Source organism: Phodopus roborovskii, unplaced genomic scaffold (assembly GCF_943737965.1).
Source record: "Phodopus roborovskii unplaced genomic scaffold, PHOROB, whole genome shotgun sequence".
Classification (NCBI taxonomy): Eukaryota; Metazoa; Chordata; class Mammalia; order Rodentia; family Cricetidae; genus Phodopus; species Phodopus roborovskii.
The window spans coordinates 401,685-415,963 of record NW_026126618.1 but is presented as its reverse complement, the minus strand read 5'-3'; the positions used below and the strand labels follow the sequence as shown (position 1 = coordinate 415,963).

At 38.0% G+C, this 14,279-nt stretch overlaps 1 protein-coding gene across 1 annotated transcript in view; it reads left to right on the top strand.

Moving 5' to 3' along the window:
- Positions 1–1,649: 1,649 nt before the first annotated feature.
- Parpbp (PARP1 binding protein) overlaps positions 1,650–14,279 on the top strand; it is a 40,583-nt gene continuing 27,953 nt past the window's right edge. Inside the window, exons 1-2 of the mRNA XM_051206332.1 lie at positions 1,650–1,802; positions 12,119–12,349. Of these exons, the coding sequence (XP_051062289.1) occupies positions 1,650–1,802; positions 12,119–12,349 (384 nt within the window). The remainder of the gene's footprint in view (positions 1,803–12,118; positions 12,350–14,279) is intronic.

Here is a 14,279-nt window from a genome sequence, read left to right as displayed (position 1 = left end):
CTCGCTCGTCCGGCTCACGGGCTCACCCGCCGTCCGTCCGCGGTGACCCTCGCCTTCGCCACAGGCTGGGAGGTGAGAGCCGAGGCCGCAGGGGAGGGCGGCAAGGAAAATAACCAGGCTTTGCTGTCCAAAGATGAAACAAGACCGAGCTTAGTGGGGACGAGCGGGGTTGACCTGTTTGTGCGTCGTTCCCGGCTGCGCCGAGCGTCTCGGATACTTGGTCTTTGCCTCCTCGCACAGGGTTGCAGGCTCTTGGATGAGACTTGGGCATAGCTAAGGTGCTATAAGAATGTCGTATTGCCATTGCTATAAGATTGTCATGTGCAGTCTTACTCTCCCCAGAACTAGATGAGATACACACTTTCTTCATTTTCACTACAGGGAGGTCCAGGCAGGCTGCAGGGATTTAACTTGGTCGAGATCTCATAGCGCAGCGAGTGATCGACCCAGGGATTCACGGTGCTCTAATTCTGAATGAATTTTTATTTCCAGAAATCTAAGCATATAGTACCTTAAAATAATACCAATAGGTAGTCTTCACCTAAAATTCAGTTCGGGCGGACTAATCGAATCTCTGATGATGATAGCTCATGCCTCTCTTACTCTCACGTTTTGTTTTTTTTTTTTTTTTAGGGATAAGTGTGTTATTTTTTTTTAAGATAAAGAAAACTCGGCAATGAAGGCTACTGATTATGGTCATCTTCTTCCTGTTTAAATCGCATCTCACATTATAATTTATTATTTCACAAGTGACATATGCCTCTCTTAAATTGGAGAGGTCTGAGATACCTACATGTGTATTGCTGTAGTATTCACAGCCATGTTTGTGTGATGATGTACACACCCATCCAGGAATGGATAAGGATGGGGCGGGGCGGGGGTGGGGTGAGGTATGGGGGTGAGGTGTGGGGTGGGTGAAGCACCTGCTCTACAATCATGAGGACAGGGGCTCCTACTCATGCCCTGTCCAACATGCACCAAAACCTCCAGACTCAGAAGGACATTAGGTGTTCACCTTGAAACATATATATAGTTTATAAAAACACTTCAGCACAGTGAAATACACTAATGGAAAGTACTGGAAGTTTCCATCTCTAGAGCCTTGCTCTGTTAACTCATGCACAAACCTCTTAAGGCTTAGGCTTATAATTCTCTTTATCTCATAGTCTTCTAGTCAAATCAAGTCATAAGACTGTTTCAGATTCAAATGGGTAGAAAAGTAAAGTACTTTTGGGACAATATGAGATAACCCCCTCTGCCCCTCCCCCAGTTGTCCACTTATAGTACTATTTTTCTCAAAAAAAAAAACTATCTTAAAAATACAGATTTAATTAGTGATGTGTGTCTATAATTATAAATTTGCAGAATTTGCAAGTCTGTTTTATGTGAATTCAAATTTGAAAGTTGGATTTTTGTTATTTCAAAAGATGTGGTTTAAGAAAACTTTAAGTAGAGGAAAATATGATTGGGCAGAAATTGTATTATTCTGTTTTCCTAAATTTAATTAAAAGCAATCTTGGTAAATATGAAATGACCTCTTGTTCACTACTTATTTTTTCTTTCTAACCATGCTTGCTTACACATGTTAAATGTTAATTTCCAATTAAAACAAGTCACTTTAACATTGTATTCTGTTCTATTTTAGAAGCATGGCTGTGCACAGTCAGACGTCTGTCTTGGGTATGATTAAAGAGTTCAGGAGGAATTGGCGTGCCCTCTGTAACTCTGAAAGAACGACTTTGTGTGGTCCAGATGCCATGCTCTTGGCACTGCAGCTTTCCATGGCCGAAAACAACAAGCAGGTTAGTAAACTATATTTAGTTTAACGTCTTTAAAACTCAATTTCACTTGCTGCCTTTTTGTAATAAGCTTGAGATTCAGTACATCATTGTCTTTGCAATATTTGCCCTCCTATAATAGGCTGCTTCAGAAATACTCCTGCTTACCTGTGTCAGATGTTGCTTCTGGAACTTTGAAAACAAAGTAGTGTATCTGAAATGATTTACTAAATGATTTTGTGTGTAATTTGAACATGGAATGTGTACATTTGATATTTAGTAAAAAACCATAAAGATAAAATCTGCAACTCTTATGGTCACACACACACACACACGCACACACACACACACACACACACACTCACTCTTCTATTTAGTAATTCTTCCTTTGTCCCCTAAAAGAAGCTCTAGAGGAGCACATATATTTTTATTCAGTATAATGCATTTTGTGTCTAGTTTCAGCACTGTTGTATATGCTATGTATTCTTAATCAGTTTATGGCTGGGCAGTGGTGGTGCACACCTTTAGTCCCAGCACTCAGAGCCAGGCAGATCTCTGAGTTTAAGGCCATCATGGTTTATGGAGTGAGGTGTAAGACTGCCAGGGCTACATACAGAAACCCTGTGTCAAAAAAAAAAAAAAAAAAAAAAAAAAACCGAACAAACAATCCATGTATGCATCAGAATCATTTGGGAAGTCTTAAAAAAAATACTAGCCCTTTGGAACTTGATGGCACAGGCCTGTAAACCCAGTTACTCTGAAGACGGACAAGAGGGTCAGAAGTTCAAGGCTTATCTGTATTAAACAGTGAGTTCAAGGCCAGACCGTGACTTGGGCCTTTGTGAGTCTATCTCAGAATAACATGTAAAAAAGAGCCGGAGAAAGCTCAGTGATAGAATTCTTCCTTAGTACATGGGAGGTGCTAATTTCATTCTTCAGCTCTACCAACTGACCAACCAAACAAAAAGCAAAATAAAAACCAAAGTCTTGTCCTATTCCAATCTTCACTAGCTTGCTAGAAGCTACCTTTTAGAAAAAAATCTTATATAGTGTTTCTTTTGGAGGTAGCTTGGGCCCACTGACCTTGCACTAGAGATGGTTGTGGGGTAAATGTAAGCTAGGGTGATAAAGAAAGACTTCCTGTGTTTAGATAAAACCTAGACAGAAAGAGAGGAAGATTTAGGGAAGGGATACAAGAAAGGGAGGGTTTAGAGGAGGGAATTATTAGTTCTGAAGTAGGTTCAGGGAGATCAAGATACTGGCTTGACTGTGGAAGAGTAGATTGGCTTCAGTACCTTGGATGAATAGTGAAATGACATTTTTAGGAATGACTGTAATCTTACAGATTAGTAGTTAGTTTCCAGACATCTAGATTTCACAGAACAATAAATTTTCATAAAGTATTAGACATTAACAGAAAATAAAAACCATTTAGGAAAAGGTGGGAAAAAAACCAGGTGGTACATAATGTGACCGTTCTTGAAAGGTGAAAATTAGGTTCTCATCCCCTTCCCTCCCCATTACTACCTCCCTCCCTCCAGTTTCCCTTCCCAGGGCAATCCATGTGTTCCTCTTCGGGTTCTCCTTGTTATCTAACTTCTCTGGAGTTGTGGGTTCTAGTTTGATTATCCTTTGCTTTACAGCTAATATCTACTTATGAGTGAATTCATACCATGTTTGTCTTTCTAGTTATGAGCAAGGGAGGTAAAGATCATGATGGAGAAATCTACAGAGACAGCTGAACGAAGCTCGTACAAACTCATAAACTCTAGACTGACAGCTGTGGAGATTCCAGGGCACCGAACTAGACTCTGTATGTGGAGACAGATGTGAAGCTTGGACTACCTGAAGGGCCTCTGGCACAAGGGCCGTGATACAAACCTGGTCCATGAGCTAGCTAGCTGGAGCCCATTCCCTATGGTGGGAGGCCATGCTCAGCCTTAATGCGTGGGGGAGGGGCTCGGCCCTGCCCCAACCTAATGTGCCAGACGTGGTTGACTTACGTGGGAGCTCTTACCCATGAGGAGGAGTGGACTGGGGATGGGAGGGGAGGGGAGGAAGGGGGCATGAGGGAGAACTGTGCTTGGCATGTAAAATGAGATTTAGAAGAATAGATTATAAAGAAAGAAGAAGGAAGATTATTTGAACACCTAAAAATTAGGATGCCTATAGCCTCACATCAAAGGGTAGTGTGCAGTTCCCTTATTTTCCTTGTTGCTGTCACATATATCCCAGGAAAAGCAAGGGCGATATGAACTTACTTTGACTCATGGTTTCCAGTCTAATTCAGTCATTTTTTTTCTTGCTCCATTGCTTCAGGGTACACGTGAGGGTTAGCATCCGGACAGGGAGAGCGTATGGCAGCTGCGATTAGCTCGTGATAGACAGGACGCAGAGAGAAAGGGACCGTCAGATCATGTCCCCAGTGACTTATTTCCTCGTGGCCACAGATCCTAAAGTCTCTAGCACCTTCCAAAAGCAGTGTAACATATTGGAGGTCAGGTGTTCAGTGCATAAATCCATGAGACATCTCATACTCAAATTCTAACAGCCTTGCCTTTGCATGGAGAGTTGGAAGGTTTGCATATTTAAACTAGTACATAGATAATTTTGAATGGAGAAAAATTTTGGCAACTTATGTATTGTTAAAAACATTTGTTGAGTTTTTATTGTGTTTGTTATTATAAACATTGGGAATGCAACACTTTGTGAAGTCCCTAAGTGCAGTAGTTTGAATTGGTTTGGTGCCCATAGACTCGTGTGTTTTGATTGCTTGGCCCATAGGGAATAGCACTGTTAGGAGGTATGGAGGTATGGCCTTGTTGGAGGACATGTGTCACCGTGGGATGGGTTTGAGGCCCAGTGTAGTTTAGTCTCTCTCCTGCTGCCTGTGGATAATGTAGAGCTCTCAGCTCCTTCTACAGCACTAAGTCTGCCTGCATGCCACCATGTTTCTGCCATGACAATAATAGACTAAACCTCTGAAACTGTAGGCCACCTCAATTAAATGTTTTTGTTTATAAGAATGGCAGGGGTCATGGTGTCTCTTCACAGCAATAAGACACTGATGCTACAAAGTTAATATTGTGGAAAAAAAAGCAGCTACTACTCAAGACAGAAGTATTTTAGATCAATAAATGCTATGGGGATATAAAGATGCAAACTGAGGAGTAGTAGGGGTTGAGGTGGGGAGGTCGTGGCAGTTTTAAGTGCGGGAAAAGCTTTGTCCTGTGTGCCTTCCACTTCTGTTCATAAATGACTAACATTTACCACATTTACACATTTTACTCTTTTAAATGTTATGACATTTGCCACTTAATCTTAGTGTTAGTTGTTTTTTGCCTGTGATTATTTTAATTATTATGTTTTAAATGGTATATTTTAATTACTATGCTTTCACTTAGTGAGACCATAGACACTTGTTTTAGTTACTTTTTGTTGCTGTGCTAGAGTGCTATGATCAGAAGCAACTTATGAGGGGAGTCCATGCTGGCCGCATGTGCCCTGAGCAGGAATTGGATCTGACCACCTTCTACATGCAGTAAGCAGAGGTAAAATGGAAGTGGGGGTGAGGCTGTAACTCAAAGCACATCCCAATGACACATTTCCTCCAGTGACCCTGCACCTCCCCAAAGGTCCTAATCCCAGGCAGTGCTACCAACCGGGGGCACAGTGCTCAGATGCATGGCCCCGGGAAGGACATTTCTCATAGAACATCATGACATAAGAATTTCCCTCATCCAAGATCATGGCATTGTGTTAGTATCTTTATTTCCTTTATTGTGAGTCAGCCTTTCTGTCCGTTAGGACTGACACTTCTGACACTTGTAGTTGTAGGACTGGTGGTCTTAGAGTGTCCCTCAGGACTGGACTTTTTTATTGTTCCTTGTACATAGTAAACAGTTTTGAGTGGAACAACTTACGAACGATGGCTGTGTTCCTCAGATGCATTGCCTTCAGAGGATTGCGTGATGTCATGTTTTCCCATGGGGTGATGCTCATCTTTTACTAAAGGCTGGTTGATGTAAGTCTGGTCATCTTTTCCTTCCACACATCAGTTCTGCAATCACCATCTTTTATTGTCCACCTTTTCATGTTTTACTTACCTAGTTTGTTTTTTCAAGACAGGGTTTCTCTATGTAGCCCTGGCCATCTTGAAACTTGCTCTGTAGACCAGGCTGGCCTTGAACTCAGAGATTTGCCTGTCTCTGTCTCCTTAATCCTGGGAATAAAGGTATGAACAAGCACCACTTAGTTCCTTTTCATTTTTTAATATTTATGTAAACATATACATATATATATAGGTATAAATACTTATGTGTACATATATAGACACACAGAGATTTATATGCTTCTTTATGAATCATTTGACAGGAAGTACCAGACAGCTTGAGCTTTTATTCCTAAAAACGTCAGCCTCTATCTTTCATTTCTAATGTTATTCTCTGATATGATTACAGTATAGTTGCTAATTTCAGGACAATTTCCTTTGCTAATATTCTGCATTTAATCTAGTGTCTTCTTCTAGCAAAAAAATGATCGCTGGGGGAAATCTCAGTGAAGAGTACCCAAAAAAGAGACAGTGCTGAAGCTACTTCCATGAATCACTTCAGTGGAATCTTACCATCACATTCTGTGGGAAGATTCTTTTTCCTAGTGGTCACACAAAGAGTGCTGGCTTTTAAGAGATTTTGGCCTTGTGACAGAGTGAAGGGAATGGGTCTCTCACCCAGCTGCCCACCTTTTTTGGGAGGTAGATCCATTGTCTTGATTTATTTCTTCACTCTTTCGCATCTATGGTTAGGGTTATGGTAACTTACATTTGTATGCGTTTGTTTTGAGGCAACTGCGAATGAGATTGTGTCTCTGATTTCTTCCCCCGGCAGGTTTGCCATTAGTGTATGGGAAAGCTGCTACACAATTGTTTGTGTTAAGTGTGAACCCTGCCACTCGCTGCAAGTGAAAGAGCTTTCGATGGATTTTTAGGGTCTTTAAAATGCATTTTATTTGTTTTTATTATGTATGTGCACATGTGTGTGTGCACGTGTGTGTGTGAATGTGTATGCAAGTGCTCTTGTGTCATGCTGTGAATGTGGAAGTCTGTCTGTTCCCTCCTAAATTGTGGGTTCTGGGGTTTGAACATCAAGTTATTTTCTTCTCTTACTGCTCTAGCAGACTTCACTGTATTAAGTGTTGAGAAAATGGATACTCTTGTTTACAGTGAAATTTAATATTTTCTCACCTAGTATGACATTGCCAATTGGTTCTCTGCACACTTTATTATATAGCCTTTATTATGATGAGCTGCTCCTCGTGTGTCTCTAGAGATTGTCATAAAGAGATGTTGGATTTTGTGAAATTCTTTTTGTTGTGTCTTTTTCTAGTTTTGGTATCAAGATAGTATTGGCTTCATAAAAATAGTTCCATAGACTTCCTTTCAGTTTTATGGAATAGTTTGTGAAGCATTTGTGTCAATTCATTAAGTTCCAACTGGGATTTTGCTGTGACTCCATCTGGGTCTGGCTGTTTTTGTTGTTGAGAAGTTTTTTTTTTTTTTTTTTTTTTTTCTGTTTTAATCTTGTTTGCTATAGATCTATTTAAATTTGCTTATCTAAAAAATTTCTTATCTCATCTTTGTTTAATTTTGATAGGTAATCTATTTCTTTTAGATTGGAATGTAAGTTTTTAAGGTATATTCAGTGACTTCAATGGTACCGGTTGTAACATTTCCTTTTTTTAGCTCTAAATTTATTAATAGGGTTTTTTCTTTTTGTTAGTTTGGCTAAGAGTTTGTAAATATTATTCATCTTTTAAAAAGAATGAACACTTGCTTTATTGGTTCTATCTATGCTTTTAAAAGTTTCCTTTGCATTAATTTCTGCACTGTTTGTAATCATTCCTATTTATTGATCTTGGGTTTGGACTGTTCGGTATTTTAGTATAGTAAATATAGTATAGCTGTAAAGTTCCCTCTTAGGATTGATTTCATTGTGTCCCATAGCTTTTGGTACTTTGTTTTCATTCTTGTTCATTTCTAGGATCTTGGGTAACCTATTCATCATCTAATTGTGTGTTCACTGTTTATGAGATTTGTACGTTCTGTGGTTCTTCTTGATGTAGGTTTCTTTTTTTGTTTCTCTGTGGTCGGACAGAATACGAAAATTACTTCAGTGTTCCTATATTTGCTGAGATTTGCTTTGTTTCCTATTATATGACGGAATTAGAGACAGTTTTGTGTGCTGCTGGGAAGAATGTGTGTTCTGCAGTATCTGGATGGAGTGTTCTGTGGAGATCTGTTATGTCATTGAACTCAGATGTTTACTGTTGTCTATTGGTGAGCATAGGGCATTGAAGTAATCCACTATTATGTTTGGGGTTAACCTCTGTCTTTACATATAGTAGAACTTCTTTTATGAAATAGAATGAGTATATGTTTGGTGCATATAGTTCAAAATATTTAAGGAACATCCACTGCTTTCCTGTAACAGGTGCACTCATTTGCACACACATTTAGAGTTCAGCAGTCTTCCCCTTATTCAATATTTCTCACCTTCCATCTCCTTAAATAAGAAAGAAATCTTTAAAGCTATGTAAAATACCTTGCAGGAAATACACGAACAGTAAACACAACAACAACAACAAAAGTAAGTTAGATTCTAACAAGATGCCAATCTACACCATTCAGAATGGCCAAAACATAAAAGACTGATATCAAATGCTGGAGAGCATGTCTGTCTAAGACTCATGACACATGGCAGCAGAAAAGGAGGGGAGATTGTAAGAGACAAAGCCACACATTTCCCATGAGATTGTCTGCTAGAAATGTCACAAGTTACACCTGCAAAGTCTTACCAACCCTGTCCAACCCTGACCATACCAAGACAATACCAATAGACATGCTAATGTGGAGTGGACAAAGGTCACTAGGGCCTTCATAAAATGGTCAGTCCTGAGAAGTGGCAGAAGATTACAATTGGAGGGAGGATAGGGAAGGGGGAAATGAATAACTTTTCATCTTTTTTGGGAGCATTTCTAAAAGATGTGAGATGAAATCTCATTGTTTTAACTGGCAGTTCCTTGATTAGTTATTCTGGGCAGCTTTTCATTTTCATTTCCCAGCCTGGGATGATAGACAGGGCTACTTGCCCAGCTTTACCTGTGCCTGTACCCCGACTCAGGTCCTCACACCCCCAAAACTTCACCCACTGCCCCATCTCTGAATTGAGGACCTTTGATTTCATGCTATGGCAAATGTTTTTTACTTTATTGGGGAGCAGTTGCTGTTTGGCCTTCTCTTTAGAAATGGTCTCACAGTTCGAATCTGTCTGGCAATTATTCTGCAATAGGATATTTGTTATCTTATATAAGGTGAAAGCATGCTACTTACGTTTCATTGCATGAAACTAAGGCACTTAGTAACTTCATACAAAGCAGTTATTAGAGTACCCATGGTAAATGGTTACATTTGTAGATGACCTAGCAATAATAATAAACAGATTTAACAATTATACACTTATCTACCACCATTTCAAGAATTATTTTACCTTGAAAGGGAAGAGACAAAAATAGATGTACAATCTTATTTTATAACACGAGAAACAGTTGGGGCTATCTTACATAACCAAGTTCACAGAATTAATTAACTAATGCTGTTTTCTCTAATGGTACCAAATGAAGTCAAATTAATATTAAATTTTCTTTAAAAGTAGAGCCATCATAAACTAATTTTGATGATATACAATTAGAGTACAACTGCTCTTAAAATATGTAATTCCACTAGATAGTGTCATCTAGGCACAGCAGGGAAACGGCGCCCAGAAATCTCAGTGATATGTTTGCTTGAATGTGACTTGCATAATTTCAACATTGACATGCCAATGTGGATGAGGGGAAATTCCAGAAGTTTCTTCCTTAGATGAAGAGCTTTAGGCAGTCAATGGCATTTAAGAGAGGGATAATCAGTTTTCTTCAGGGCTGAGCTTCTGCACAGCTTGTCCTACACCAAGTGGTTTTCCCTGAATACCTCTTCGTTCAAACACTACTAAATGGACTTACTAGGTTGTGTATACATGTGTGTGCTGCCTTAGGACTTCTATTGCTTCAGTGAAACACCGTGATCAAAAAGCAAGTTGGAGAGGAAAAAGTTTATTTGGCTTACATCTCTATATCACTGTTCATCATCAAAGTAAGTCATGACAGAAACTCAAACAGGGTGGGAACCTGGAGGCAGGAGCTGTTGGAGAGGCCAGGGATGGATGCTGCTTATGGCTTGCTTCCTATGGCTTACTCAGCCTGCTTTTTCACAGAACCCAGGACCAGCAGCCCAGGTGTGGAACCACACACAGTTGGGTAGACCCTTCCCCACCAATCACTAATGAAGGGAATGCCCTTCAGCTGGGTCTCATAAAGGCATTTCTCAGTCGGGCCTCCCTCAGATAGCTGTAGTTTGTGTGTCTAGCTGACATAAGACTAGCCAGCATGTATGTACATGTAAAAATAGTAAAGATGAGATCACAAATTTGGGGATGCACAGGAGGAATTGGGGCAGGAATAATGTGTATTTAGTACTTACATATGAAATTCTCAAAAATACATACAGTTCTTATATTTCTCACTATGTTCTTATGAAATAACTCATGTCCATAAGAGAATTAAAGAATTGAACATTTTTAACTTGCTTCATATTAGTCAGCTGGCACATTTTTTATAGCAAGTAAACATTTTCAGATGTATACATGTAACAATCAGTTGTTACTGGTTTGAATCATAGAGTATTCTGTCATGATGGGCACCTAATGGAAACTGGTGTCTGGAATGCCTTTCTTTGGCTTTAAAGCATTCTTTTTTTTTTTTTTTTTTTTTTTTTTTTTTTTAATTCCAGTATCAACTCTTTTAATCTAGTAATATATAAGGTCATGAACTTGCATGATTTTACTTTAACTATCTCTAGTCAACAGAATGAGAATAAGTTGTATGTTTATTTTAGTGAAGAAGTCTTAATTTTTTCTAACTATAAAGGATTGTCATATTAAAACAATTTTAGAAAATTTTGAGAAAAATCAATTTAGCGTTGAAACCTATTGAATTTGTTTTATATCACTTAAAAGTGTACTAGATTATAACCTTTAAGGAATTAGTATTAAAATACCTAATTTTTGATATGGTGATGGGAAATTATCTGGCTTATAAAGTTTGAGATTTAATGATAGGTTCATTGAGCTAGCTACTATATTACATTTGACTTAAATATTTCTGACATAACAGGTCTTTATCCTAAAACAATAGGGATAATTTATTGTCTCAGTATTGGTAAGTAAAGAGTTAAGTTTTAAAAGACATTTTAAACATGTTTTAAATCTGGATCTCAAATAACATATATGAGTGGTTATCATAAAAGCTATAAAGATACAGATTTTTAATAATTTGAATACATATAAAATGTATGTTTTATATGTATTGGTTTCTTTATATTATTCTTGAAGTAAGATTCAGTTCTAGAGAATAACAGTTGCTAACTATTTAATTACTTATCCATCTGTAAAAGGAACTATGGTGAAAGTTTTAGTGTTCGCAAAAACTGGAAGAAACTTAACCATGGAAGGCAGCACATATTACATTTCACAGATCTACTCAAACATATTTGCTATTCATGCTGAATTGAAAATAAGACATTAGAATTTTTTAATGCGTTAAGGCTGGTGTTTTTGGAAGTTACCTTTATTAATATCTTGCATATTATGTGGGAGAAAATGCATTGAATAATAAGCAAGCCTTTACACCACTCTCCCTGTGGAGTGTGTGTGTGTGTGTGTGTGTTGGGGAATGGGAAGGGAGGGTGTTTGGGGAGATGGGAGGGAGGGAGCGAGAGGGAAATGGGATAGATATGTAAAATAAGAAAAAAAAAATAAGCAAGCCTTTAGCGTGTCTACTGAAACTTTATCAGGTGGCTAGCCAGGGAGATACTTCAAGGAAAGTTTTTATTCTTAGATTAATATTGACCTGCAGCCCGTTGCCTTTCAGGACAGGATTTCTCTGTGCTGTTCTGCAGCTTGTTCTGTAGACTAGGCTAGTTTCAAAGCCAGAGATTTTCCTGCCTCTGCCTCCCAAGTGTTGGGATTAAAGGTGTGCTTCACCATGTCTAACCCTATTTACCAATTTTCTTTCTTTTATATGCAAACTTACCTACTTATATATATTTTATCAAATTTTCAAAACTTTTATGTTTATTATAAAACATGATATTTGTATTTCTCATATCAGTTATGAGTGACTAGATAAGTGGTCATCCAAGTATTAAGCACTCAAATTTGTCGTCGTCTTCTTTTTTGCATCTCTTTCAGCACAGTGGAGAGTTTACAGTCTCTCTCAGTGATGTCTTACTGACATGGAAATACTTCTTACATGAAAAATTGAACTTACCCACTGAAAGTGTGAAAGTGGTTGACCACTATGAAGACATTAAGAAAACATACAATGATTTCTTGAAGAAAAGTAATATGCTAGATCTGATTGATGTTTATGAGAAATGTAGCAACTTGACTTCTAGTTGTGGGAATAATATGATATCCTCTGTAAGTATTTTAAAAATAATTTTACTTTAATCAAATTATAGTTCAGCTCAATTTTATTTTAAACTATAGCTGGAGTTAATAGTCTTAAAAATATGGTGGAGGGTAGAGGCTATAGTCTTTGTTTTATTAATAATGTACTTGGTAGAAGCAAAAGATATAATAAGTTGATTCTTTTTCCTTTTTAAATCATATTTAAGTATAAAGTTTAACTACCTAAAGGCTAGTTTTTACATGAAAGCAATGTTTTTGATAATTTTTGTTGGGTTTGTGGTATTGTTAGTTTCTATAAGCATATTTTCCTTAATAGATACAGATTTGGCAAAGAAATAAGTTCCAAATGCCAGGTTTCTTTTGAATTAAATAAAAAATTGCTTTTCTACAACTTTTTCTTCTTTGTTGAGTATACATCTGTTTGTATTATATATAGTTCTTTTACGTGATTTAATGGCTTCTTAGATAGACATGCCATATATTAATATCAGAGAATAGAATGATATAACATCTATGAGATAATAGACTTCATTGTGTAAGTGTATTTATTTTTTATAGGGTATAAGTTTAAAAGCTAGTGCCCCTTAGATTTGTTTGTACTAGAATTGACAAACTATTTTAAATCTATTTGTATATGTGCATGTTTTACTTTTGAGCGTTGAAAATATTTCAGTATTTTCTGTGTGCCAATAAAGCAGTAAGTGAATATTGATAATGGCTGAATAACTATAGTTGGACTTAGGAGGAATTATTTGCTGTATTTTATGAGATACTAAGCTCTTTTCATATAATTGGGAATAGTATTTAAGTTCATTATGAAATTCCTTCACTCCGGTATGAAACGGCCAAAGGTGGCTGAAGTCCCGTCCTTCGGCAGTGCCCGTGGTGGGAGGCAGGAGGCGGGAGGGCTGGAGGGTGGGAATCTTCTAAGAAGGTGCAGTTCCTTTGCTTCAGTCCAGTTGCTTACAGCTTAGTTGAGGGAGTGTGGAGAGTATGGTCTTTTCCCGAGTAGTAGCGTGCCGGGATGACAGCAAACACTCAGTAAGTAGGACAAGGAGAATGGGTATCGGCACACGTTCACGTGTCCACGTGTTCTTCTGTGTCCATGTGCAACACTTTGGAAAATGATTTTTTAAAAAGTTTTCTTGTTATAGGGCTGTTTTTTGACTAGTCCTCACCTAGTTAGTTAATGTCATATGTAAGCACTGTGTTACAGGAATGGACAGGAAATCTTGGCACATGTTCTTCATCCCATGCTTTCCCTCCTTTAGGTTCTCTGACACATTTCCTCATTGAGTGAGCGAGACCTTTACTTTTCAGGCCAGCTGTGTGGACGATTGATTGTGTCTCTGTAGAACACTGAAAATTAAACCAAAGCTGCCAAGATGGTAGTTCATGGACAAGACTCTGGAGTTCTAACAACCCAGTCTCTGACACTCAGTTTTCTCCAAGGAAATTTTCACTAACAACAAAGTTGTATAAAGAAATGTATCTTGGGTTGATTTTTTTTTTTACAAAAGTGTGTTAAGTGTAACCCTAATTAATTTGTGCTGTGTCTTCACTGTTACATATCAGAATGTTCCAAATAGTTCTGATTTTCATGCTTTTGAATCTTCATGGCCATAAGGTTGCTTTGTTTCTTATTTGTTGTAGTTTAAATAATTCAGATTGTTGGGAATTAAGAAACAAAGATGAGATAGTTCTGGAAAGGTGGTAGCTTGAACCTTTCATTCCTATAGTTTATATTCCTTCCCCACCCGGGAGCATATAAGGCTTTGGGCTCTAACTGGAATATCCAGGATTTGGGACAGATTTGTTTTCACACGAACTTAAAGTATGTGGACCACAGTCAGAGAGCTGTGGCTCCCAGAAGTATAGCTCTCAGAAGAACTTAGGCACAGATGTATGAGCACTCTGGGCAAGATGAACACGTTATCTG